The sequence below is a fragment of the Herpailurus yagouaroundi genome, unplaced genomic scaffold (genome assembly GCF_014898765.1).
Source record: "Herpailurus yagouaroundi ecotype Mexico unplaced genomic scaffold, PumYag 29, whole genome shotgun sequence".
Classification (NCBI taxonomy): Eukaryota; Metazoa; Chordata; class Mammalia; order Carnivora; family Felidae; genus Herpailurus; species Herpailurus yagouaroundi.
In genome coordinates, this window is record NW_024412377.1 from 66,766,378 (window position 1) to 66,791,603 (window position 25,226).

Sequence of the window (25,226 nt, forward strand, 5' to 3'; positions counted from 1 at the left end):
ATGTGAGCACTGTTTAGACTACAGAATCTCTCGTCTTGGTGACTGCTTGCACATGGGGATAAATGAGAATGAAACATCTTAGACACCTTCTAGATTTCTGGCTTGGGTGACTGGGTGATGTAATTTATGTAGACAGGAGAAATAAACCTGGGGAGGGGTAGAAGATGATGAATTTGTTCAGGAGTTTGAGTTCAGGATAAATACATGGCACTGAAGTGTAGCTCCCCAATAGAAAACGGATTGCTACTAAAGTGGACGTGGAGATTCGGGAGTCAGTGTTAGACCCAGTGATAGATAAGGCCACACATTTAGATTAGGTCACCCACAGAGAGCCTGTAAGGTGTCAAAATAGACAGGACAGCAGTGGAGAAAACCTTGGGTAACATGCATATATGGAACCAGAATTCTGAAGGAGCAGTCAAATTGAGGTGGGAGGGAACTGGAAGACAGGGCTGTTACCCAGGCTGAAGGGAGGAGTTTCAAGACGGCAGCAGTCAGTGCTGAGAAAACTGTCTCTGGGGTTCTGTGGTATGGATACCTTTGCAGAGAAGAAAAGCAAGGCCTTAGAGATCGGAATGAGACTATGCTCCCCAGAAACTTAGCTGAAGTATGGGCAGCTCAGACACTGCTGGTGGAGCTATAAATTGGTAGATGTTTCTCAACAGATGTTTGGAAAACTGTATTGAGAGATACCACCATTTAACAACAAGTAATTTCACTCTTAGAAAATCGTGCCAGGAACATAATCATATGCTCTGTAGTCGGTAACAGTGAACAAAAGTTCCAAAATGACATTTTGGATCATTTAATTTGATCAATTCCAAGAAATATGCCCTGTAAGTGCTTACTGATACAAATGACATAGTAACTGTTTTACCCTTTAACCATGGCCTCAGACCAAATTTGTTTTGTTTGCATTAGGTTTTATATATTAGAGCTTTTAAATTAAGAAATATTTAAAATACTGACCATTACAGAGTATACAAGGAACATGCATGTACCCATTACCCAGATTGAAAAGATGTTAACATTGTACCATATCTGCCTATGATTTTTTAATATATTACAAATCCATGTTAAATCCCCTTTATACCCTTCCTCAATCCTATTCTCCTCCCTCCCTCCCCACTTTACAGTTGATATTTATGCTTCCTGGCTTTTTTTTTAAATGACTTGCTTGTGTGTAAACCCATATATAATTTATAGTGTTGTTTTGCATATTTTTAAACTTTAAATAAGTGCTATCCTACTATTCATATTATTCTTCAATTTGAGGTTTTTACTCGTCACTGTTTTTGAGATTTATTTATGATCATATATGGTACCTATATTTCTTTCAAAAACTTCATTCTGTAGTATTCTGTTACCTGACAAAACCTCAATTTATATATTCATTCTCTGTTGGCAGGCACCCGCACTAGTTCCTGCACACCTCTGTTCTTTGAACTCCTCAGTTATTAAATGGAGCTAGTAATAGTATTAAATGGAGCTAGCAATCTCATAGGAGGTTTGAGGATTACAGTAATTAATATATGTAAAACACTAGTCAGGCCTTGAAACACAATAATCATCCAATGCACATTAGCTATTCTTATCAGTATGACCAATAATATTATTATTAAGTTCTTTCCAAATCTTTGCTGTCACATTCTGATATGACATGCTCACATATTGTGAAATGTTGTGTTTCTTTCCTTATATCTATGCATAAGTTTCTTTATCATATCTAACTAAAAGTCAAATTTCTGGTGTGTTTAACACCAGAACACCAAATCTGTGTTTAACCCTACCATTATAAATGTTGCATACATCCTTTCTAAAGATGTGGTACCAATCCTTCTTCCACCTACGACACATGAAAGTTTCTGCTTCCTTGTCAACACTTGTTATTGTCAGACAATCATTTTTGCCAATCCTTGGTGTTGAAATGGTATCCCATTTTTAAATATTTATTTATTTGTTTGTTTATTTATTTATTTATTTATTTATTTATTTATTTATTTATTTAAGAGAATGAGCAGGGGAGAGGGACAGAGAGAGAGAGAGAGAGAGAGAGAGAGAGAGAGAGAGAGAGAGAATCCCAAGCAAGCTCCATACTCAGTGTGGAGCCCAACATGGGGGTTGATCCCATGACCCTGGGATCATGACTTGGGATCATGACACTCAAACAACTGAACCACTCAGGCACTCTAGCCCCCATTGTTTGCTTTAATTTGCATTTTCCTTGTGTGTAGTGAGGTTGAGAATTTTTGCACATCTTTTTTGACCATTCAGGTTTTCTTTTATGTTAATTTTCTGCCCATTTTTCAGTGGGGTTATCTTTTTCTTATTGCGTTGTAGGAATTCATTTTATATTTAAATACAAATCTTTTGTCTCTCATATCTCAAATTAAATTAATGACTTATTTGGTTTTTTAAAATTTGAAAACATGACTTATCAAAGCACTTCATGCACGTGGTAAAAAAAACAAAATAAAATGGTACAGAAGAGCTTGTGACAAAATGCAAGTCTTCTGCCCTCCCTCCCTCCCCACGCCGACACCACTCCCTAGGGTAGTTTCTTTCTACCAATTGTGCTTTTAGTTCTCCTGATCATTTTTTCCATAAGTACTTATACCTTGTATCCTGATATATCAACGTGAACAATATCTCTGTATTCCATGCTATGAAAGGTAAGGCCACCCCGCTGTACACAGCTCTAAATATTACCATTCATCATCCTGGCTAGCTGCTCCCATTTCTCTTACATGTTGCTGGAATTTGTTGAAATCCCTTATCTTTGATAAGCTCTTCTCTTTTTATCTTAACTATGGGTTTGTTTCCTTATTTCCCTATTTGTTTTGTTCATCACTTTAATTATTTCACTTGGGAGCAATGATGAAAGGCAGATGTATTCATTCCATCCAACAGCTATCCCCAGAAATTACCAACAGTAGCCCAGAGCCTGGCTTTTTTTATGTCTTATTTATGATTTTTCACACTTTGAATATTTATAGAACTGAAATTAGAGTCTTGTAAATTACATTTTTTTTGTGTGACTCCAATTGAACAGTTAGGGGCAAAGTGAACTTTCAGACTTTTTTTTAGTTCTTTCATAAGCAACTCCTTCTGGCCTACCTACAAAGGTGTCTGCTGAGAATTATGAATAGAGGCATCTACCTCTTACTCAAAGTAATGATTGCTTTTGCTCAGCCTTCATTCCAACTGGGTTTGGGATTTAGTATCATTGTGGGGAAGAATAATGTTTTTCTCTGCCTCTGAGCCTCTGTAGATGTAAGCCCATCTTTTCCATTAGCTATTCCTGATGTTAGGCTGTGAATTTCCCTGAATGATAAATAGCTTCATTGAATTTCCACTTCCTACTCAATTTCTTTATAAGTTAAAGGAAGAAGAATAGCCAAGAGACAAAAATGCTTTTATATATAAAGTAATAGCTGTACATTGCAAAAACATGCAGTTTTGAGCTAGAGTCATCGGTCTTCAGTCATATTTTAATTTTGCTGCCTGGTGACTGGTGTTCTCTACAGAACTAAATATTATCTGACTTGCCAGTTCCTCTTTTATAAACTGGAATTCTTTCTTGCTCATGGTAACATCTTCTGAAGATAAGATATGCATACATGAATATGAATAAATATGAAAAACCTTGTAGAAATGATGAAAGTAAAAAACGGGTTTAGAGGACATTTATTTATTTAGAAGAACTTTAGAGGTAGAAATGTTCACCAAAATTTTGTGAAATTAACCAAAATGTTCACTGTGGTTATTGCTGGCTAGAGTGACTGCATGTAATTCGTATTTTCTTCTTTTTGCTTGTCTACATTTTCTATAATGAATGAATGTATTTTCTGAAATAATGTACAAAATTTTGGTTGAGTTTTGGATTGAATGCAAGTGTCTTCTGTGAGATGTTGCTGCTACTGAAATAGTACTTCACTAAATGATCTTGGTCTGGGACAAGTGCTGTTTAGTATCTCTTCCTCTGAGAGATGTTCCTGGCCTAGAGCAAAGAAACTGTCATGCTGCTCTGTCACTAAGGCTACAGGGCTGTTGTTTTTATGGTGCCCATTGGTCATTCATACTTACTGAGCATCCGTGTGCTGCCTTATGTGAGAAAATACCAGGAGAGGTATATGTGGGGAAACATCAAATAAATTGGGAACTCCCTTCCAAAGAGTGATCATTTTTAACTCCTGAGAATTTTATAAATCAGTCCATCAAAACAAATGTCATGGAGCTCTGCCATGTATAGGGCGATGTCCTAGGTGCGGCACAGATCTTAAGGGAGATTGATGCATGGCCCACACTGGCGTCCAGGACCTTGTGGTCACATTGGGAAGGTTAGACTTGAGCATGTGAAAATAATAACAAGAGAGGGAGAGAAATGCAAGTTTCCAAAATTGCATCCAAAAGTTGTCATGCAACTGTGTATAGGCCCTGAGTGAATGGTGCAGGGGCTAACTGCTGTCAGAAGGAAGAGCTCACCTGTGGGCCTGAGTGGGCTACAGGATTGCCTGGATTGGACGGACTTGTGCTGAAAGTGGAAGCTACAAGGCTTCCTAAGGCCTGTATTCAGCAATCCTGAAATATTCTTTCTGGCACATGCCATTGGTCCAAGTAAGTCACAAAGCCAACGCAGATTCAAGGGCAGGGAAATTGCCTCTGCCTGTTGAAGGGAGGGATAGTCAAGGCACATTGTAGAGGCGCACAGTCACAGGAGAGTATAATTCACCGAGAGCCAGTTTAAACAACCTAGCACAATGGCTCATGGTAAAACTCTGTGATCCAAGTTCTGTAGGCTTAGCTCCTGGTATGTAAAGGAGAGCTTTGGGAATTTTTTTCTTCTTGTGTAACTTAGTTTTCTCATCATGTTGATAACAAAAAGTAATTTATTATTCCATCCATATTTAACATAGTAGGTAATAATGTATAGGTATGTATAGTCTTTCTGGTTTAATATAAAAGTATTATTAATTAATGATATTGAATCAAGCTGTCCTCACTTGTGTTCACCTGCCAAAATTTAGGTATCGCTGACATTCAAGATGGTGGATGATAGAAGGGAAAGGGTAAGAGCGTTGGAATCAGACTGATTCCAGATTTAGGTTCTTGGCTCTGCCACATAATAGTGCTGTGCCTCTTTCAGCCTTCACATCCTTACCTGTGAAATGGGGTAATAGCACTGCCTCTGCAGGCATGTCGGCTGTTATTGCTAGTTCTGAAGAACTAGCTGAAAGAATTTAGCTTTCATTTAGTTTTTAGAAACTCATACTTCTGGGGCACCTGGGTGGCTCAGTCGGTTGAGCCTCCGACTTCGGCTCAGGGCATGATCTTGCAGTCTGTGAGTTCGAGCCCCACATCGGGCTCTGTGCTGACAGCTCAGAGCCTGGAGCCTGCTTCAGATTCTGTGTCTCCCTCTCTCTCTGCCCCTCCCGTATTCACGCTCTGTCTTCTCTCTGTCTCAAAAATAAATAAAAACATTTTTAAAAATTAAAAAAAAAGAAAGAAACTCGTATTTCTATTTAAAGATTACAGTTTGACTATATTAGTTGAGGGCAATGTATTTTGTTTTTGATCTTTTAGATGAGCCTCTCAGCGGCCCAGTTTTAAAATGAAAGTGTATCATTACGCACTCTCTTCAGAGGTGGCTTTTCTAGAACACAAATTCTTTATTTAAGCCACTTTTTGTAGACTGGAGCTTCACAAGTCTGGACAGAGTTGGGTTTCTCACCAGGGTGCGCCCATAAGTGTGCCACAGGCAGAGGAAAGGCATCCTCTGCAGACAGATGTCTCCACTTAGTGAGGTAGTCAGTTAGCACTTGTTTTCCCCTGAGCAGTTTGTGCTTAATTACTAAAGACTTAATCATGAAACTGGGGCATTGTGAAAGATGTACGATCAATAGTTATAACGTAATCATTAATGGATACTATTTATTGAGTACTTAATATATGCCAGGAACTGTTAAGTGCTTTACATGCATTATGTCATTTATTCTCAGAAAACTGCTCTGAGATAGGTGCTTTTATTATTCTCAGGTTTTTTTAATGTTTATTTATTTTTGAGAGAGAGAGAGAGAGAGAGAGAGAGAGAGACAGAGTGTGAGTGGGGGAGGGGCCGAGAGACAGGGAGACACAGAATCTGAAGCAGGCTCCAGGCCCTGAGCTGTCAGCACAGAGCCCAACACAGGGCTCTAACCCACGAACCGTGGGATGGTGACCTGAGCTGAAGTTGGACTCTTAACCGACTGAGCCACCCAGGTGCCCCTATTATTCTCGTTTTTAAAACCTGGAAAATGACATAGGAATTTATGAAAGTGGTGGAGTATGTTATAGAAAGTTACAAAATACAGATAGGCAAACATAAGAGTGAAGACACCATTTTCCTACCATTCAGAAAATGTTAGTGACATCTTTTTATGTGAACTTCTGGAATTTAGAAAACCTCTTTATTTCCTACCAAGCCTAACTGTTAAGACTATTATCTGAAAATATAAAAAAGAAATCTCTATATTAGAACATTGACCCTTGCCTTCTATTTGGATTACTGCTTTAGCGATCCTAACATCCTGAAGTCTTGGATGAATCCAGCTGAGTATTAGGTTGTATTCAGGGAAGGGAAAAAAAGATAAGCATATGAATGCACTAAAACAAAACAAAACACTGTTCCAGTGTTAGTTATTGCTGGGGAGGAATCACAAAATCTCACTGGCAGAAACAAGAACTTATCCTTGATCATACATCTTGGGGTCAGCTGAAGTGGCTCTTTTTAGGCTACGGGTCTACAGGTTGGCTGAAGTGGGGCCCAAATTAGAGGGTTAATGGCTACTGTGGTTTGTTCTTTTCACAATGAAGGGAAAAGTGGCCGGGGACAAGCCCAACTGCATAAATATATATATGCTAAGTTTGATGTCAAGCCTAAAGTTAAGGGAAAAGGAAAGACATACCTACCATGAGTGTCCTTAGCCCTGAGGTCAAGGCAAGGGTATGGATGTATAGCACTACTCCAGGGGAATGAAAAATTAAGACTAATAATTTAATCTGCCATTCCTACTTTTATGTGTATGTTTATTTATTCATCTACCCATCCATCTACCCTCCAAATAGATACAATTAAATTTACATAGGCATATACATAATACACATATGTACACACACATACACACAAGATAAAATAAAACATGTAGCTATGTGTAAAAATATTTCTAAAACATGAAGATGGAATGACATATGGGAGCAGGGTGATTGGCTAGAGAAACTAGTGTAATATAGCAGAAAACCCCAATTAAGAGTAAATATAAAAGCATTCCAAGGACAGGAGCAACAGAAATTTGACAATAAACTGGACACTGGGAACCAGGGAGGGGGAAATTAAGGGTAAGATGGAGTGAAGAAGAAGAAATTAAAATTATCTATCATTCCGTGAGCGTCGGGAAGGTGGGGAAACTGTAGTAGTACTGACCAGGAGCAGCAGTGGCTGGAAGACAGCAATTGGTCTTACTTTGCATGGTTAGGTTTCAGATATCAGCAAACATCAAATTGGCCATGTCCTCAAAATAATTGAACTTTGGTGGTGTGTTGAGACAGGAGCACAAGTTAGCTTTGTTTGTGACCATGGACGAGTTTCTTATGTCTCTTCCAGCTCTTAAATTCTGTAATCCTTTGACCTTCATTGAGACTTCTAGTTGGAGCAATATGAACAATATGTTTCCCCAAGGAATGCAGATAGAAAAGAACAAGACTTATGTGTCAGGGGTCAAATGATGTCCTCTAGATAAGTGCTCTTGGCCAGCATCATGTTGTTGTTCTTATTGTTCCTTTTTAATTAGTTTTATTTTTGATTTTTAAATTTGAGAACATACAGGCTGGGTATCCTTCTCTAGTCCAGCCCCAGACTCGACCAGCCCCTCTTGTCTTAGATCCATCCACTTCTCACATTTACATAATGTCCTAGTCCTGGAAGATGTGTGGGATTTTGACTCCTGCTCTAAGTCTTAGGGCTAGTTGCTGGTGAGAAGATGGAAAATACTCAAAGAAGATTAAGAAAAACCAGAGGTAGGCCAGCAGTGAGTCATGCAAGTTGAGATTAAATAGTCTTTGAAAGAAGTGCTGAAGTTTGCTGATTGGTTCAGAACAAGCTTGTTAAAATCTTTGTTGTTCTTTTACAACTGGACTAGATTTTAAACTCTGCCAAAGGGAGAAACAATGTCTTTTCTATGTTCTGAAACTTTATCTTGTAGTGAGATTACAGGGCTGCACTCTACAGGTGCTCCATCAATTTCAAAAGAAAGACAGGGAGGAAGAGGCCTGGAGACAGGAGGGAAAAGAGAACCAAAAGATTCTAAGTTGCTCCACTCTTCCAAATAATTTTTTGGGTTTTTTTGAGGAGAGAGAGAGAGCAAGTGAACACAAGTGAGTGAAGGGCAGAGAGAGAGAGAGAGAGAGAGAGAGAGAGAGAGAGAGAGAGAAGCAGGGCTCACCTGAAGCAGGGCTTGTGTTTTTACCCAAAGCAGGGGTTGTGCTCACCTGATGTGGGACTGAACTCATGAACTGTGAGATCATGACCTGAGCTGAAGTCAGATACTTAACAACTGAGCTACCCAGGCACCACACTCTTCCAAATAATTAAATAGAGTTCTTGTCTAGAATCACCCAGAGGAAACAGATCTTTTTGCACACTTACCACTTTTCTAGAAGCAATGAGGAAGTTGGAAATAGGTTTCCTGTGTGTGGATATGTTCAAGAAATGCTCTTTCCACCCCTCCCCCACCCCCATTGACCACGTTCTCCAGCTCAAATGTCTCTCCTAACGAGTTTTCTTCTGTCCAACCCTCCTGTAGAAATGACTTATTGATGGTCTGCCGCCAACTGAATATGGAAGAGTCTGTGGCTGAGATCATGAACCAGTTGGGCGCAGATGAACATGGGAAGATTTCCTTTCAGGATTTTACAAGGTGCCGCATGCAGCTCGTTCGAGAAATTAGGAAGGAGGAAGTAGGTCTTTCTGAGAAGTCAGACAACTCCTGTAAAAAGAAGAAGCTGAGGGATAGAATTGCGTCCTGGCCCACGAGCAGCGACAACAGTTTGGGTAGGTACAACCAGGTGACAGTTTGGTAGTGCTCCACTAGCCCTGCTTGGTGACCTCTGTAGATGAGAGTGGCCTGCACAGCCTGTTGCTGGCTCATCTGCAGGCTGTCTTCTTGGCCACACTTTCCCTGGGTGAATGTTCCCTACTTCCCCCAATTCTGTCTTACAGTTTCAGTTCTGAGCTTAGTGCATTCTTTATTTTAGTTCTTCCATTTTCCAAGCGTAATAATGCATAGCTATTTAGCTGTTGGAGAAGAAGGGGCACATTGGATGGGAAAGGTGGTGACTGCACCAGTAGGCCTCAGAAGCTATTTGGGGACTCCTTCAAAGTTTAGTGCAGCTCTGTGCAGTGCGGTTTTAAAAAACCCATCTCTTGTTTGCTTAATCTTTAAAATTTTTTCTACAGAGTTTTCCTGTTCATAAGTATTATTGTTTCCTACTAGTGCAAGATAAGCAATTAGAAAGAAAGGCCCCACAAATGTTGATAATTATTGAAGCTGGGTGATGGGAGCATGGGGTTTATAGTACATTTTTTTGAGCACTCAAATGTTTACGTATTGTTAGTATATTTATAATTTTTCACAATTTTTACAAGATTTAAAGGGAAAAACAAGAGGCATCTGAAAGGGTAGCCTGAACAAAGGGCCAGAGGAAAGTATCTGAATTTTCTATTATATTTAAAGGAATTAAAAAAAAAAATTCCTTGAAAATGTCTCCTGGATCTCTCTCTTTCTCTGTTTCTTTTTCTCCGAGGTAGATCTAGTGGCAGGAAACAAAGCTCCATGTTAATTGTCCATCATTTGTTAAATATATACTAATTAGCATAGATAATTATGTAGTGCCCCACAACACACACATACACACACACACACACACATCCTGAACAGTGCTCTTGGCAGTGAAATCATTTGGAGCATTATTATTGAGTAATTGAAATAATAAACGTGTCCTCATATCCCCTATGCCTTACTATCTTAATGGATTCCATTTTAGCTTCAAATCAGATGTCTGGTAATGCATGTGCTCTCAGCATAATAGGTAGAAATATTTAATTTTTGAAGTAACATTTTTCCGAGTATTAAAGTAATATATGTTCATTATAGAAAAATAAGGGGGGAAAGGCAATCAGAAGAAAATAAAAATCATCCTTAATATCTCACATCCAGAAATAATAGCTACTGTTTAGATTTCTCTCTCTCTCTTTCTCATGTGTGTATATGTGATTTAATTGTTTTTTACTATTTTTTTTCACATACTTCCTATAGTTTTGTATCTTGAAATTCTTCCTTTGCATTTTCCTCATGCTTTTTAAAATGTTTATTTATTTATTTTGAGAGAGAGAGAGAGAGTGAAAGAGAGCATGTGTGTGTGTGTGTGTGTGTGTGTGTGTGTGTGTACATGCATGTGGTGGGGGGCAGAGAAAGAGGAGAGAGAGAGAGAGAGAGAGAGAGAGAGAGAGAGAGAGAATCCCAAGCAGGCTCTGTGCTATCAGCACAAAGCCCGACATGGGGCTCGATCCTATGAACGTGAGATCACGACCTGAGTCGAAATCAAGAGTCGGACACTTAACCAACTGAGCCACCCAGGTGCCCCTCCTCATGCTTTTAAATAGCATTTGAAAGTATGATTTGTAATACTTGCATGACCTAAAATGCACACACAGTAATGTGTATTAAATGAAAGAATGAGTGGAATTCTTTTTGTAAGCTGTATTTTCTAATTTTTCTGCCAAGAACATGGCCATCTTACCTAAATTAATAAGCACACACACAGACACATTTGAAGTAAACTGTGGTATATCCCAATTAGTGAATCCCATGTGGTCACTGAAGTAATATTTACTGTGTATATAGGAGGAATGCTTGTATGGAAAACAACCTATACAGTCAAAATTTTTACTTTAATGTGTAGTTTATAAATATTCTAAAAGGGACAGTTTTGATAGAATTGCTGCCCACATCTAATTGAACGGTCCATTTCATAGGATTGCCCTAACTAGAGAAAGAGTTGAAAAACAATTCCTTTCAACCTTTGTAACTGTATGACTTGGAGAAAAAAGAGGTAATTGAGGGCTGGTGAGTCATAAAAGAGTTTGTGAACTGAGGAAATGCCAGCAGATGTGCAACCCTGTGCTAGTTTATCCTGGTAGTTAAAGCTTCAAAGTCAGGTCATTTGAGTGTGAATCCTGGTTCTGTCACTTCCTGCCTCCATGACATCAGACAAGTTACTTAACTCTCCATATCTCAGTTTCCTCATCAAGTGTAGTGTGAGAACAATAATTGTTATTTAGAGGAATTTAGATGTTAAATATACATATGAAAAGCACATAAAACAGTGCCTATCACATAATTAGCCCTATATACAAGTTAATATTATCGTTACTGCCACTCAGTTTCATTTCCTATTGATTGTCACAGTTGCAACTCGTATGTTGGAGAACAGTCTCCTATTCAATCCAATGTGAGACAAATACATTTAAAACTCTACAATAATTAAACAATGAGTTATGAGTCCCTCTCTTTTCCACATTGCAATCTTCCCTTCTGACTCTATATAGGTAGAGTCTAGTACTTCCCATCTTGGGGTCAGGGGAGCCCTTTCCTGGCTCTGCATCCCTTCCAGCTCCTGTCCCACTTCTATGCTCCTCTTCTCAGCAGAACTTTATGAAGAGTTTGTCTACACTGAGTGTTTACCAGTCCTCACCTCTGCCTTCAACCCACTCTTCCCAGCTTTGGTCATCACTGCTCCAATGAACCCACTCCGATTGCCTCCATGTTGACCAACTTGATGGGTCCTCTTCTGGATCTTTGCCATTTTGCTCAGCTGACTACTCCCTCACTCCAGCTGCACTTTATTCTTTTGGACTTCTCAACACCGCATTCTCCTGGGTTTCTGCCTGCCATTTTGGCTTCCCTTTCTCAGTCTTGGTCTCTAGGGTGCCTTGGAGTTACGATCTCTCCCAGGATGATTTAGTGCCCATGACTTCAAATAATGTTTTTTGTACCAGCGACTCCAATGTATGTATCTAGCCCTGCTTTTTCCCATGAGCTGCCAAATCAGGTAAAAATGACACATATTCCTGGGTGTCTTATAGACCTCTCACCTTTAACACGGTCAAAAGGATTCTTGACCCCCTTCCTTAGTCTTCCTCTCAGGGTCACTGATCTCCCAGATATCCCCATATTGCCAATATCACCACCCTCTCATTTGCTCAAGCCAGCAAGTCCTGTTGTCTTTTTTTGTCAAAACACACCCAGAATCTGTCTACTCTCCTTTGCTCCCTTGCCACCACCCTTGCCTAAATCACCATCATGTCTTGCCTTGATTACTAAGATAGCTTATAACTGGCATCTATGATGCCTACCTTGAGCCCCTGTATTCCATTATTTATCCTGCAGTCAGAGTGGTCTTCTTAACATTATGGAAACATGCTTAGCTCATTCCCATGTCTGCAGCATTCCATGGCTTCCATATCATCTAAAATGACGTCCAAATTCCATACTGCAGTCTGGCTCATACCCACCACTGTAAGTGTTATCATGCTGATTGTCCTGACCTATTATGCTTGTTCTAGCCACACTGACCTTCCTGTTTTCCTCTAACTTAGAAAATTGAGCCAGCCTTCAGCCTTTGCCCTGGCCCTTTCCTCTTGTCTAGAACACTCTTCTTTCTGACCTCATTTTTGGTTATTCAGATTTCATCTTAAATATTCCTTCATTAGAGGCCTTTTCTTTTTAAAAAAATTTTTTTTAACATTTATTTTTGAGAAACAGAGTGAGCAGGGGAGGGATAGAGAGAGAGGGAGACACAGAGTCTGAAGTAGGCTCCAGGCTCTGAGCTGTTGGCACAGAGCCCGATGTGGGGCTCAAACTCGTGAACCGTGAGATCATGACCTGAGCCAAAGTCGGACGCTTAACCGGCTGAGCCACCCAGGCGCCCCTAGAGGCCTTTTCACATGCCCTGTTGCTTCATACCACTTATTCTTATCTGACATTACATTATGTACTTATTCTAAGACTCATTTATGTATCTCCCCTAGTACAATGAAAGTTCCACTAAAGTACTGACAGCCTTACAGGGGTCCTACTATACCCCAGCACCTGGAACAGAGCTTGGCATATTAGAGATGTTTAGTGTATATTTGTTGCATTTGTTGAATGGGCAGTGCACTGTGTTCATGCTTTTTCAGGGATAAATGGCAGCACAATGCATGGTTCCAGACACCAAGGAACTTATAATTTAAATGTGAAGTTATAATCACATGGCAATTTAAGTAGCAATAAAATTTAAGTTAGAGTCAACAGAGGTTTAGAAGCAACTGAATGGTGCAGAAGATAAGAAAGACTGTGAGCAGGAGTTTCAGGCAAGTTTTACCTGTGGTTGCAATATGGACAGAAGTAGAAAGAATGTTGTACTGCTGTAAGAAAAGCCTGAGAAAAAGTTAGGTTTAACAGTAAAGTGTCAGAAAGATTTTATTGTCAGTCCTGACATTTCACACCACATCCACAGCAGGGAGTTGAGTTGGCAGAAAAAGAAGAGTTATCAAAACATTACATGCTCAAGTTGGAAGAGGAATTTCGAAAGATTCATTTTTCTCAAATGTTTTCCACAGAACACCGATTTCAAAGGATGGTCATAAATATTTTGTGAAGAAAGAATTACTTTTTAAAATACATTTGAAAGCTTTGGATTAGACTAGATTAATAGTTTTCTTTATTGCAAGACATCTCTGAGTCTTTAATATGCTAATATTTCTTGCGACTCTCCAGGAGAAGAATAAAATATATAACATTTCACACATTTAATTGACCATAACTTTTATTTACAAATCTTCTCTTTGTTCTTACATTCTCTGCTGAGATATACTTTGGGGAAAAATTAAGATATCTGAACAACTAGATCATAATAGATTTTTATATCTCTTTTATGTCCACTTAGAAATGATATTAAAAATGTTTAATGTCTTTCAGACAACAGTTATATAAAACTTAAGTTATAGAAATAACAATATTAAAAATGGTTAAAAATTACTAATATTTACTGTGCACAAATCAATTTGGTAGGCACTTTACTTGTATTATATGCTTAGAAAGAAATTCCAAGTTTACCACTGAGTGGCTATGGGATTTAGGTTGCATTCTTGATTATTCTCACTTCAGTTTTCTTATCTGTAAAGATAAAGTGGTAATACCTGCATTAGAGGATAATTGGAAGGACTTAGTGAGATATCATTTGTAAAGTTCCTACACAGTGCCTATTCACATTAGGTTTTCAATAAATAATAGTGTTCCTATAATAATTATCATTATCATCTCTAATCCTTGTGACTACCTTCCAAGTTTAGAATAGAATCCTCCATAGACAGTGGAAGACACTGAGACTTGAAGAAGTTACTTGCCTTGCTCTAAGCCACAGAGCTAATAAGGAGTTGAGAACACTAAAACGTTGATTATTGAAAAAGATGATTCTCGGAGTCCCCTGGAACTTAGTCTTAATGATCAAGATGCCAACTAAAAGAATACTGCCATCCAGAGGCCACTCCCAGAAATTGTTGGCACATGGTCCCCAGGGTCTTGAGAAGGGATCTGAGAGGACAATTCCTGCTAGGTAAACCCATCCCTTTGGCAATGAAGTGATGGCATACATTACATCAAAATAGTTATGAGGTTTAATGTGTGCTCCCTAATTTCCCAGTGGAAAACAAGTGGTTTAGGTTTATTATAATCACTTGTAATTTTCATTTAAAATTTTGTGATTTAATTTTTTTCATTTTGAAATGTAAATTTTAAAAATTAAATCACATTTTAAAAACCATGATTTAATTTTTTTTCCAATTTTCTTTGTGATTAGGAAAGACTGGAGTTAAAAAAAAATCCTAACTTTAGATATTTATACATGTTCACCATTCCATTGAAGCCTTTATTTAAACATGCCCTTTTAAATAAATAGTTTTTTACTTCAACCAACCTGTAAACTTTACACATGATTTCCACATATTTTTGTCAAATGTGTGAATTTTGTGAAAGAGATAGTGCTTCAGGGTGAGGACCACTGAAAAACACCACTGAATTGCCTGAGGAGAATTGATAAAATCCTTCAAGTTTGCCTAATGAGGTTGTTACAAGCCTATGCTTTTTAGATCTTTGGGGACACTTGTTTTTCTTCCTTTGGTCAGATCTCAGAGACCCCAAGAACTTATTTGAATCAAATCCCTATAGTTTTAAAACATTGTTTAAGACAGCAGACATCGGGGCGCCTGGGTGGCTCAGTCGGTTAAATGTCTGACTTCGGCTCAGGTCATGATCTTGTGGTTCACAAGTTCGAGCCCCGCGTCGGGCTCTGTGCTGACAGCTCGGAGCCTGGAACCTGCTTCTGATTCTGTGTCTCCCTCTCTCTCTGACCCTCCCCCCATTCATGCTCTGTCTCTCTCTGTCTCAAAAATAAATAAATGTTAAAAAAAAATTTTTTTTAAAAAGACAGCAGACATTAAAACCTGTTAATTAATACAACTAAGTTTAATTTATGCTAAGATTAGAACACTGGGCACATTTTCCAATAACCTATATCTTCAAAGATACTTTATTGGTCTTGCCTTAAGTTATATTCCCACCTGATATTTCAGACTTCATTACTGCTCTGGTAATGCCCCTGTGGTCCAGCAGGAACATACAAAGTACTGTAGTGTCTCAGAGAAACCAAAATAGCAAGGCTTTTACTTAACAGGAACTCAAAGTAAAAAAAAAAAATAGATCAAAGAACATATAGTTTAGGCAGAAAGGTCTCCAAACCCCACATGTAAGGAGATACTGATTGCTTATCAGATTTAAAGAAATAAATAAGCAGCTCCCTGAATGTTGGTTTAGTATCTTGCTTTCAAAAAATCAAAACCACAATTAGTTAATATACATAAAACCTGTCTAGTCCTGACACATCCCAATTTTTTCCAGAATGAATATTACTCTTAAATATTGTTGGGGGTTTTTCTGTGTATATAAAAATTCTTCTAAACTCTTGAAACTTCTGTGTATATAAAAATTCTTCTAAACTCTTGAAACAGGTTAAATTAAGTGAGGCATTTTCCAATTCAGCTGGGTTATCCCTAGTATGTAGGTTTCTGGCTGGTGAATTAAGAAAATAAAAAAATGTTTTAAATCCCCTATGGGTTCTGTGTGAGCAATTAATAATTAACACAGAGCCTTTTAAATAAAATCACTCATGAGAGTGATTCAGTGTTAAAAGTACTGCCCAACTAGCATAAAACTAGACTGAAATCACAGTAGATTTTGGTCCCACTTGAAGGTTCTGGAAGTTTGTTTTTTTACTGGCGGTAGTGGTAGTTTTTTTTGCAAACTCTAAGCTCTATGTCACAGAGTGAACAATATGTTTATTTAATTTATTCTACTCCTAAATCAGGAGTTAGAATAGGCTTTTAAAGTCTTTAAGTAATAGATACCATTTCACATTTTTTTTTTTTTTATGATTCCAACAAGTACAACATAGTTTTGTTGCATTACAAGGTCCTATATTGATTTGCCAAAATTTTGCAGTTTGGAGAAGGAATTGCCTTCTTTCTTTTTTTTTTTTTAAGTTTTTATTTAAATTCCAGTTAGTTAACATACAGTGCCATATTAGCTTCAGGTATACAATACAGTGATTCAACCCTCCATACATCACCTGGTGTTCATCACAAGTACAAGTACACTTCTTAATCCCCATGGCCTATTTAACCCATCCTCCCACCCACTTCCCTTCCAGTAGCCCTTAGTTTGTTCTTTATAGTTAAGAGTCTGTTTCTTGGTTTCTTTCTTTTTTCCTCTTTGCTTATTTATTTTGTTTCTTAAATTCCACATATGAGGGGCGCCTGGGTGGCGCAGTCGGTTAAGCGTCCGACTTCAGCCAGGTCACGATCTCACTGTCCGTGAGTTCGAGCCCCGCGTCAGGCTCTGGGCTGATGGCTCAGAGCCTGGAGCCTGTTTCCGATTCTGTGTCTCCCTCTCTCTCTGCCCCTCCCCCCTTCATGCTCTGTCTCTCTCTGTCCCAAAAATAAATAAACGTTGAAAAAAAAAATTAAAAAAAAAATTCCACATATGAGTGAAATCATATGGTATTTGTCTTTCTCTGACTGACTTACTTCACTTAGCATTATTCTCTCTAGCTCCATCCATGTCCTTTCAAATGGCAAGATTTTATTCTTTTTTATGGCTGAGTAATATTCCATTATGGCTGAGTAATATTCCATATATATATATATATATATATATATATATATATATAAAATCTCACATCTTCTTTATCCACTCATCAATTGATGGACACTTGGAAAGAATATCCAATGGGAAAAAGAATGTCTTTTCAACAAACGATGAAATGATGTTGTGGAAAGCTGGACAGCGACATGGAAAAGAATGAAACTGAACCACTTTCTTACACCGTACACAAAAATAAATTGAAAATGGATTAAGGAGCTAAATGTGAGACCTGAAACCATAAAAATCCTAGAAGAGAATACAGGCAGTAACTTCTTTGACATTGGCCATATCAACTTCTTTCTAGATATGTCTCCTGAGACAAGGGAAACAAAATAAAAAATAAACTGTTGGGACCACATCAAAATAAAAAGCTTCTGCACAGTGAAGGAAACAATCAACAAAACTAAAAGACGACTTATAGAATGGGAGAAGATATTTGCAAATGACATATCTGATAAAGGGTTAATATCCAAAATATATACAGAAATTATACAACTCAACACCCAAAAGATGAATAATCTAATTTTTAAAAAAGCAGAAGACATGAATAGACATTTTTCCAAAGAAGACATACAGATGGCCAACAGACACATGAAAAGATGCTCAACATCACTCATCATCAGGGAAATGTAAGTCAAAACTACAATGAGAATCACCTCACAACTGTCAGAATGTCTAAAATAAAAACAAAAAATAACAGGTGTTGGTGTACTGTTGATGGGGAATGCAAACTGGTGCAGGCACTCTGGAAAACAGTATGGAGGTTCCTCAAAAAATTAAAAATAGAATTACCCTCTGATCCAGCAATTGCGCTACTAGGTATTTACACAAAGAATACAAAAGTGCTAATTCAAAGGGATACATATATCCTTATGTTTATAGCAGTATTATCTACAATAGCCAAATTATGGGAACAGTCATTTCACATTCTTTTGTTGCATAATAATACTGTCAAGCAACTGTCTGTAGTTTGATTGGTCTTTAGACTTAGTTTGGGTAGATTTGGTCAGTTCTCTGATTAATTTAGTTGACTTATATCTCTTTTTACTAATCATTGCCTTTCCTATTTTTGAGCAGTTCCTAAACCCTCCTGATTTGTCTGTTCATACTTCTCAGAGCCTAGGCTTCGAAATGCTTTGCAGCTTCCTGCTTCACTCCTTGGAACATTCTTTTTTTTTTTTAATTTTATTATTATTATTTTTTTAGTAAGCTTTATGACCAATGTGGGGCTTGAACTCACGACCTGGAGAGCAAGAGTCACATGCTCTACCGACTGAGCCACTAGGCACCCCCACTTCTTGGAACATTCTTGCAACCATGAAAAGAAGTCTGGGCTAGACTAACAACGGTGAGGGACCACACAGAGAGGCCTAGGCAATAGGTAGCATCATGGCCCAGACACATATGTGTGCATGTCTTAGTTCTTCCATCCCCAGTCGAGCTACCAGATGACTACAAGTTATGTTAGTGAGTCTAGGTGAGATAAGATGGAGAACTGCCCATGTAAGCTCCGCCCAAATTATTGACCAATATTGACAGAATCACAAGAAACAATGAGTTATTGCTGTTTCAAGTCACTAAGTTTTGTAATGGCTTGTTATGTGTCAGTAGATAAGTGATACACATAAAGAATTACCCTTAAGTTTGTGAAATTATTATGAATATGAATGAAAACAAAAGGTGCAAAGCCATCTGTAGATTCAATGCAATCCCTATCAAAATTCAATGTATTTGGGGTGCCTGGGTGGCTCAGTCCGTTGAGCATCCGACTTCAGCTCAGGTCATGATCTCGCGGTCTGTGAGTTCAAGCCCCGCATCGGGCTCTGTGCTGACAACTCAGAGCCTGGAGCCTGCTTCGGATTCTGTGTCTCCCTCTGTCTCTGCCCCTCCCCTGCTCATGCTCTGTCTCTCTCTCTCTCTCTGTCAAAAATAAATAAACATTAAAATTTTTTTTAATTCAATGCATTTTTTTCACAGAAATAGAGCAAACAATCCTAAAATTTGTATGGAACCACAAAAGACCCAAATAGCCAAAGCAATCCTGAGAATGAAGAACAAAGCTGGAGGCATCACACTTGCTGATTTCAAGCTATATTGTAAAACTATAATAATCAAAACCATATGGTATTGGCATAAAAACAGACTCTAGACCACAGGAATAGAATCAAGAGCCCAGAAAAAAAGCCCATGCATATAGTATCAGCTGATACTTGACAAGGGAGCTAAGAATCCTGAATAGGGAAAGGATTGTCTCCTGAATAAAGAGTATTGAGAAAACTGGATATTCACATGCAAAAGAATGAAATTGGACCCCTGTCTTACACCATTCACAAAAATTAACTTGAAATGGATTAAAGACTTAAATATAAGACCTGAAACTGTAAAACTAATAGAAGAAAATATAGGAAAAAGCTCCCTGACATTGGCCTTGGCAGCAATTTTCTGGATATGACCCTAAAAGCACAAGCAACAAAAGCAAAAATAAGTTAAGTGGGACTACATCAAACTAAAAGTCTTCTGCACAGCAAAATAAACAATTAGCAAAGTGAAAGGAAACCTATAGAATGGGAGAAAATATTTGTAAACCATCCATCTGATTAAAGACTAATATCCAAAATATATGAGGCACTCCTGTAACCCAATAACAGGGGAAAAAATGCAAATTGAAAATGGGTGGAGGACTTGAATAGACTTTTTTTCCAAAGAAGACTTACAAATGGCCAGCAGGTACATGAAAAGATACTCAACATTACTAATTATCAGGGAAATGTAAATCAAAGCAGCAATGAGATATCACCTCACACCTGTTAGAATGTCTACCATCAAAAAGACAAGAGATAACAAGTACTGGCAAGGATGTGGAGAAAGGAAACCCTTGTACACTGTTGGTGTAGATATTAATTGGTGCAGCCACTGTGGATAATAGTAGAGGTTCCTTAAAAAATTAAAAATGGAATTACCAAATGATACAGGAATCCCACATCTGGGTGTATGTCTGAAGGAAATGAAATTATTATATTGAAGAGGTATCTGCACTCCCACGTTCATTGCAATATCATTCACAATACCTAAGACATGGAGACAACCTGAGTGTCCACTGATGGATGAATGGATAAAGAAGATATGGCATATATATCTATACCAGAGTACTAGTCAGCCATGAAAAAGAAGGAATCCTGCCATTTGTGACAACATGGATGGAACCATGAGGGCATTATGCTAAGCAAATATGTCAGAGAAATACAGGTACTGTATGTTCTCATTTATATGTGGAATGCAAAAACGTTGATTTCAAAGAAATAGAGTAGAATGGTGGTTGCCAGGGGTTTGGAGGCAGGAGAAATGGGGACATGTCAGTCAAAGGGTATAAGTTTAGTTATAAGATGAGTAAGTTCTAGGGATCCAATGTACGGCATGGTGACTATAATTAATTACATTGTATTATATACTTGAAAGTTTTTAAGAGTAGATCTTCAATGTTATCACCACACATAAACACAAATAATAATGTGAGGGGATGGACGTGTTACCTAACCTTCCTGCAGTAATCGTTTTGCAATATATATGGTGTGTCAAATGATCACTTTACACTCCTTAAACTTACATGTGTTATATATATGTCAGTAACATGTCAATAAAGCTGGAAAAAAACACAAAATATATAAATAGAACTAGTTCAGAGTTCTATATGATCAAATAAAACACATGTGAGGTGAACAAGGTATGCAAAGGAGATGAGAAAGGAAAATCATTGTTGGACAGAGAAACAAGACAAGACTCTTGTAAAAAAAATAAATAAATAAAGCCCAAGCTGATCTTGGAGAATTGGAAAGAAGTAAAAGGATGTAGAAATAAGAAAACATACCTAGGTGGTGATGAGGTAGAGAAGAGTTCATTAGAGAGTATTTAACCTGTAATTGAGTTAAATGTCCTTGTACCTCACACTGAGTTCTGTGAACATTTGGGAAGCACATGAAAGTGGTTGGGGGTGCTGGGAAGGTTATTAAATTGCCCCCAAACAAACATGGTGCATAATCTCAAGCATCAGTGTAATTGATTATTTGGAGGAAAAGTTGTATAACTTGATAAGTTTAAAAAAATTGTATTAAAGGAAATGCTGATATATGAGTAGTAGAATTCAAAATATATATGAATTTACTTTCTTTCTTTTTTAAATGTTTTGTTTATTTTTGAGAGAGAGAATGCAAGCATGGAAGGGGAAGTGGGGGCAGGGGATCTGGAGCAGGCTCCATGCTGACAACAGTGAGCCCAATGCGGGGCTTGAACCCATGAACCATGAGACCATGATCTGAGCTGAAGTCAGAATTTCAACTGACTGAGCCACCCAGGCGCCCCTGAATTTTCAATGTAAAACATGAGACTTGAAAGAAATCTCTGGCTTGGGGTAATTACACACTTCTTTGCCCACTGCCTTTGGAGTACTTGGGTGAAGACTGAGAGAAGCACTGTATTAAAGAATTCTTTCACGTACAAACCTTAGAGCTTTTTTTCTCTTCTAGTTTGTCTTCTTGGGCTGTTTAGGGCTCTTGACATTTAAGCTGATGATCACTTTGTTATCAGACAGTAACTTACAGAGCCCATCAGGGTCAGGGGGTAAAAAGGATATAAGGTTGCCCAAACACTGTTAAGATTACCAGCAAAGACATTTTCTAGAATGACTATTGCAGTGGCTTTGCTATTTAGAAGGAGGAGGAGGAGAAGGAGGAGGAGGAGGGGGAGAAGGAGAAGGAGAAGAAGGGGGGGGAGGGGTGGAGGAAGGGGAGAAGGTGAGGAGGAGAAGAAGAAGGCCCAACTCAGCCTACACAGGGACATAATTCTACAATGAAAGTGTATTAATGCAGAAAAATCTTGGTTATTACAGCAGCTTATATGTGGCATATATTGCTTTCAAATTATGAGCATAATTAAGGATATAATATAATAATCTCCTTAATATATCTCAGATCTAGTAACCTACAGATCAGCAGCATCCACTAAAACTAAATATTTTCCTTTTTCCTAACTCAGGGAAAATAGAAAATATTGAAATAGAAAGAAAATCTGTTTGCGTTTAGCCTGAGAAATCATGTAATTTGCCATGAAGAGGCCAAGAGAACTTCTGAACAAGGGAATAGGAGAGGATATTGTAAATCACTTCACCTCAAACCCCTACCAAGTTATGACCTCACTGGTTGTTTTAGGTGTTGTGGGATCTCAGATAACTGAACCCATATATTAGAATGTAAGTGCTAAACAGCTAATGAAATCAAAGATAACAAATGACTTTGACACCATCTGAGAAAGTGAAAATAATCAAGAATCAGATGTATGTTATTTATCAGGCTGAAAATGTTTCTGTATTGGATATATTTGGACTTTGATTCTTTGTGTTTATTTGGCTTTTCATCGTCTGAACTCTGAATTCTGCACTTAAAGATGTCAAATCTATTTGTAGTACATTGACTATCATCTGTCCATTTTGCAGTCACTGCAGGCAAAAGGAAACAATAAAGGACAATGTAAGAAGGAAAGAACAGGGTGCATTCTTTTTTTTTTTTTTATTGTTTATTTATTTTTGAGAGAGAGAAAGGGAAGCGAGCGGCAGAGGGGCAGAGAGAGGGAGAGAGACACAATCTGAAGCAGGCTCCAGGCTCCAAGCCATCAGCACAGAGACCGACTCGGGGCTCAAACTCACGAACCATGAGATCGTGACCTGAGCCAAAGTCAGATGCTCAACCAACTGAGCCACCCAGGCACCCCTGGTGTATTCCTTTTTAAACTTTTAAGCAAGCATATATAAGATCACCGGATTCTCAGGTATTTTTTGAGATTTTTTTTTTAAATGTTTATATTTGAGAGAAAGAACGAGAGCAGGAAGGGGCAGAGAGAGGGGAACAGAGGATCTGAAGCAGGCTCTGTGCTGACAGCAGAGAGCCCAATATGGGGCTGGAACTCAAAAACCATGACATCATGACCTGAGCCAAAGTCGGATGTTCAACCGAGTCACCCAGGCACCCTTATTTCTTGAGATATTAAATAGTTTATATTTCTTTTGCAGGTCATTACCTCCTATAAGTCACTATGCTGTTCTGTGGTGGTCGAAATTCTTGGAAAATGATGTTTCAAGTATTACACACTGGTCCTTCTTACTTTCTGATTTAATTTTTTGCTGTTTTTTCTGGCTATTTGGTGCTGCTCTTTTTGAATATATTATTTTAACTCACTTCCCAATGGTATAAATTACTTCATTTTAGTCAGCAAAAAATAAAAAGTTCATGGGAATCCAGATGTGCCTATCTCAAGGGTAATCCTGGCATGAAGGGCGCCCCTGATTACCTGTGTTGATTGTATCTTTTGAACGACATATAACAATAAGATTGTTCATCTATTTTCCCTCCAGCATGATTTAACTGAAGCAATTCATTAAGTGTCACTGTATTTATGGGATGTTGAAGCCATTCCAATTTCAGTGGCAGTGGTACAACTTGGCAAGATTTTAGATATTTTTCATGGAGTAAAAATGATTTCTTGGCTGAGATAAAGGCTCAGTCTGCTCACAGAAAGTGTTTAGTTTGGCCAGACTCTTTCATTGTCCATTGTTCATTCTAGAGAATCTGTCACTCAACATTAAAATCACAAAAGGCTCAGGAAGGCTTATTTTGCTTCCTGTTTTATCTCTCTCAAGGCTACTGCAAGTTCATTGGAGAATATTAATAAAAGGACATTAGTAAGTGACTGTTTAAATCAGTTAAATTTTTATGGTTGTTTTGGAAGCATTTTGTATGGTTTCCAGTGGATCCATTTATGTTTGCTATCTACAAGAAAAACATTTTCACTTCTAGTTGAAGCAGAATTTAATCTGATATGTTGTTTTTTATTTAGCTTTCATTTTATGGATGTGTATAAGTCAGTTCTAGATAAATTTTAATGCAAACTAATTATCATGTCAGATTTGTCTCTTGGTATTTGTAGTGTTTTCTTTGATTTATCTGACTTAAGATTTAGAGTATTTTGATAAAAGTTTGCCCTTGAATTATAGTACAGCCCAGAGGGTTTGTTACATATCATCTAGTTTTACTCTACATAGTATAGATGAGGAAATGGAGAGGAAGTGTTAAATAATGATAATTCTCATGTCATAGAGTTAGCTGGTGACATGGCTGGGGCTAGACTATACCTCTCCTGACTCCTGACTTAATTGTTTTTCTAACAGTTCACACCACTGTATTCTTTTCTATTTTTCTCCTGCTGTATTAACAAAAACTTAGGATTCCAATTTCCAAGATGGTTTTCATTTTCTTGTTAAGAATTTCTTCATCGAGATTTAGGTGTGAAAATGCCACCCTGGACTCCTAAAGAGTTAATTTAATTACCATTGCCACCTATTTCAGTTGCTTTCATGCCAAAACCAAAACACTCATAATGTTTAGATTTTTCTAGCACTTTACACAATGCCTTTTTCTTTTTACTTAGTTTGTATTATCTTTCAAAGGATTTTTCACATATATCTCATTTGGGTAACAGTAACTAGACCCAGAATCTCAGGGATGTAAACATCAACATTTTCACCTTGCTGTGTATATGTCAACACAGTACTTAGTGAGATTTAATCTCACTAAGGGTGTGTTAGTGTTTCGTGAAATGGTACTGGCTTTTGGGCAAAAGCCCTCTTCATAACAAAAGCACCCCATTTTAAGTGTATGCCTCTTATATGACTATCGGGACTATAATATGGTGTATACTTAGGTCTATGAAGCCACAGCCCTGAGAAGGGTGGGGTGTCCTCTGAAGGGGAAGGTGATTGCTAGTAGTTCCTCCCAGTCTGTCACCTGAGAAAGAGTAGGTCATCAGACGCAGACCTGCAGTTCATGAGGGTTGCAAATGTTTACCGAA

The 25,226-nt window shown here is 38.0% G+C and overlaps 1 protein-coding gene across 2 annotated transcripts in view; it reads left to right on the forward strand.

Annotated features, from left to right (window-relative positions):
• Positions 1-25,226, forward strand: part of MCC (MCC regulator of Wnt signaling pathway) — a 440,272-nt gene that overhangs the window by 80,646 nt on the left and 334,400 nt on the right. For both annotated transcript variants that reach the window (XM_040446613.1, XM_040446619.1), the window contains exon 2: positions 8,838-9,085. In XM_040446613.1, the coding sequence (XP_040302547.1) occupies positions 8,838-9,085 (248 nt within the window). The remainder of the gene's footprint in view (positions 1-8,837; positions 9,086-25,226) is intronic.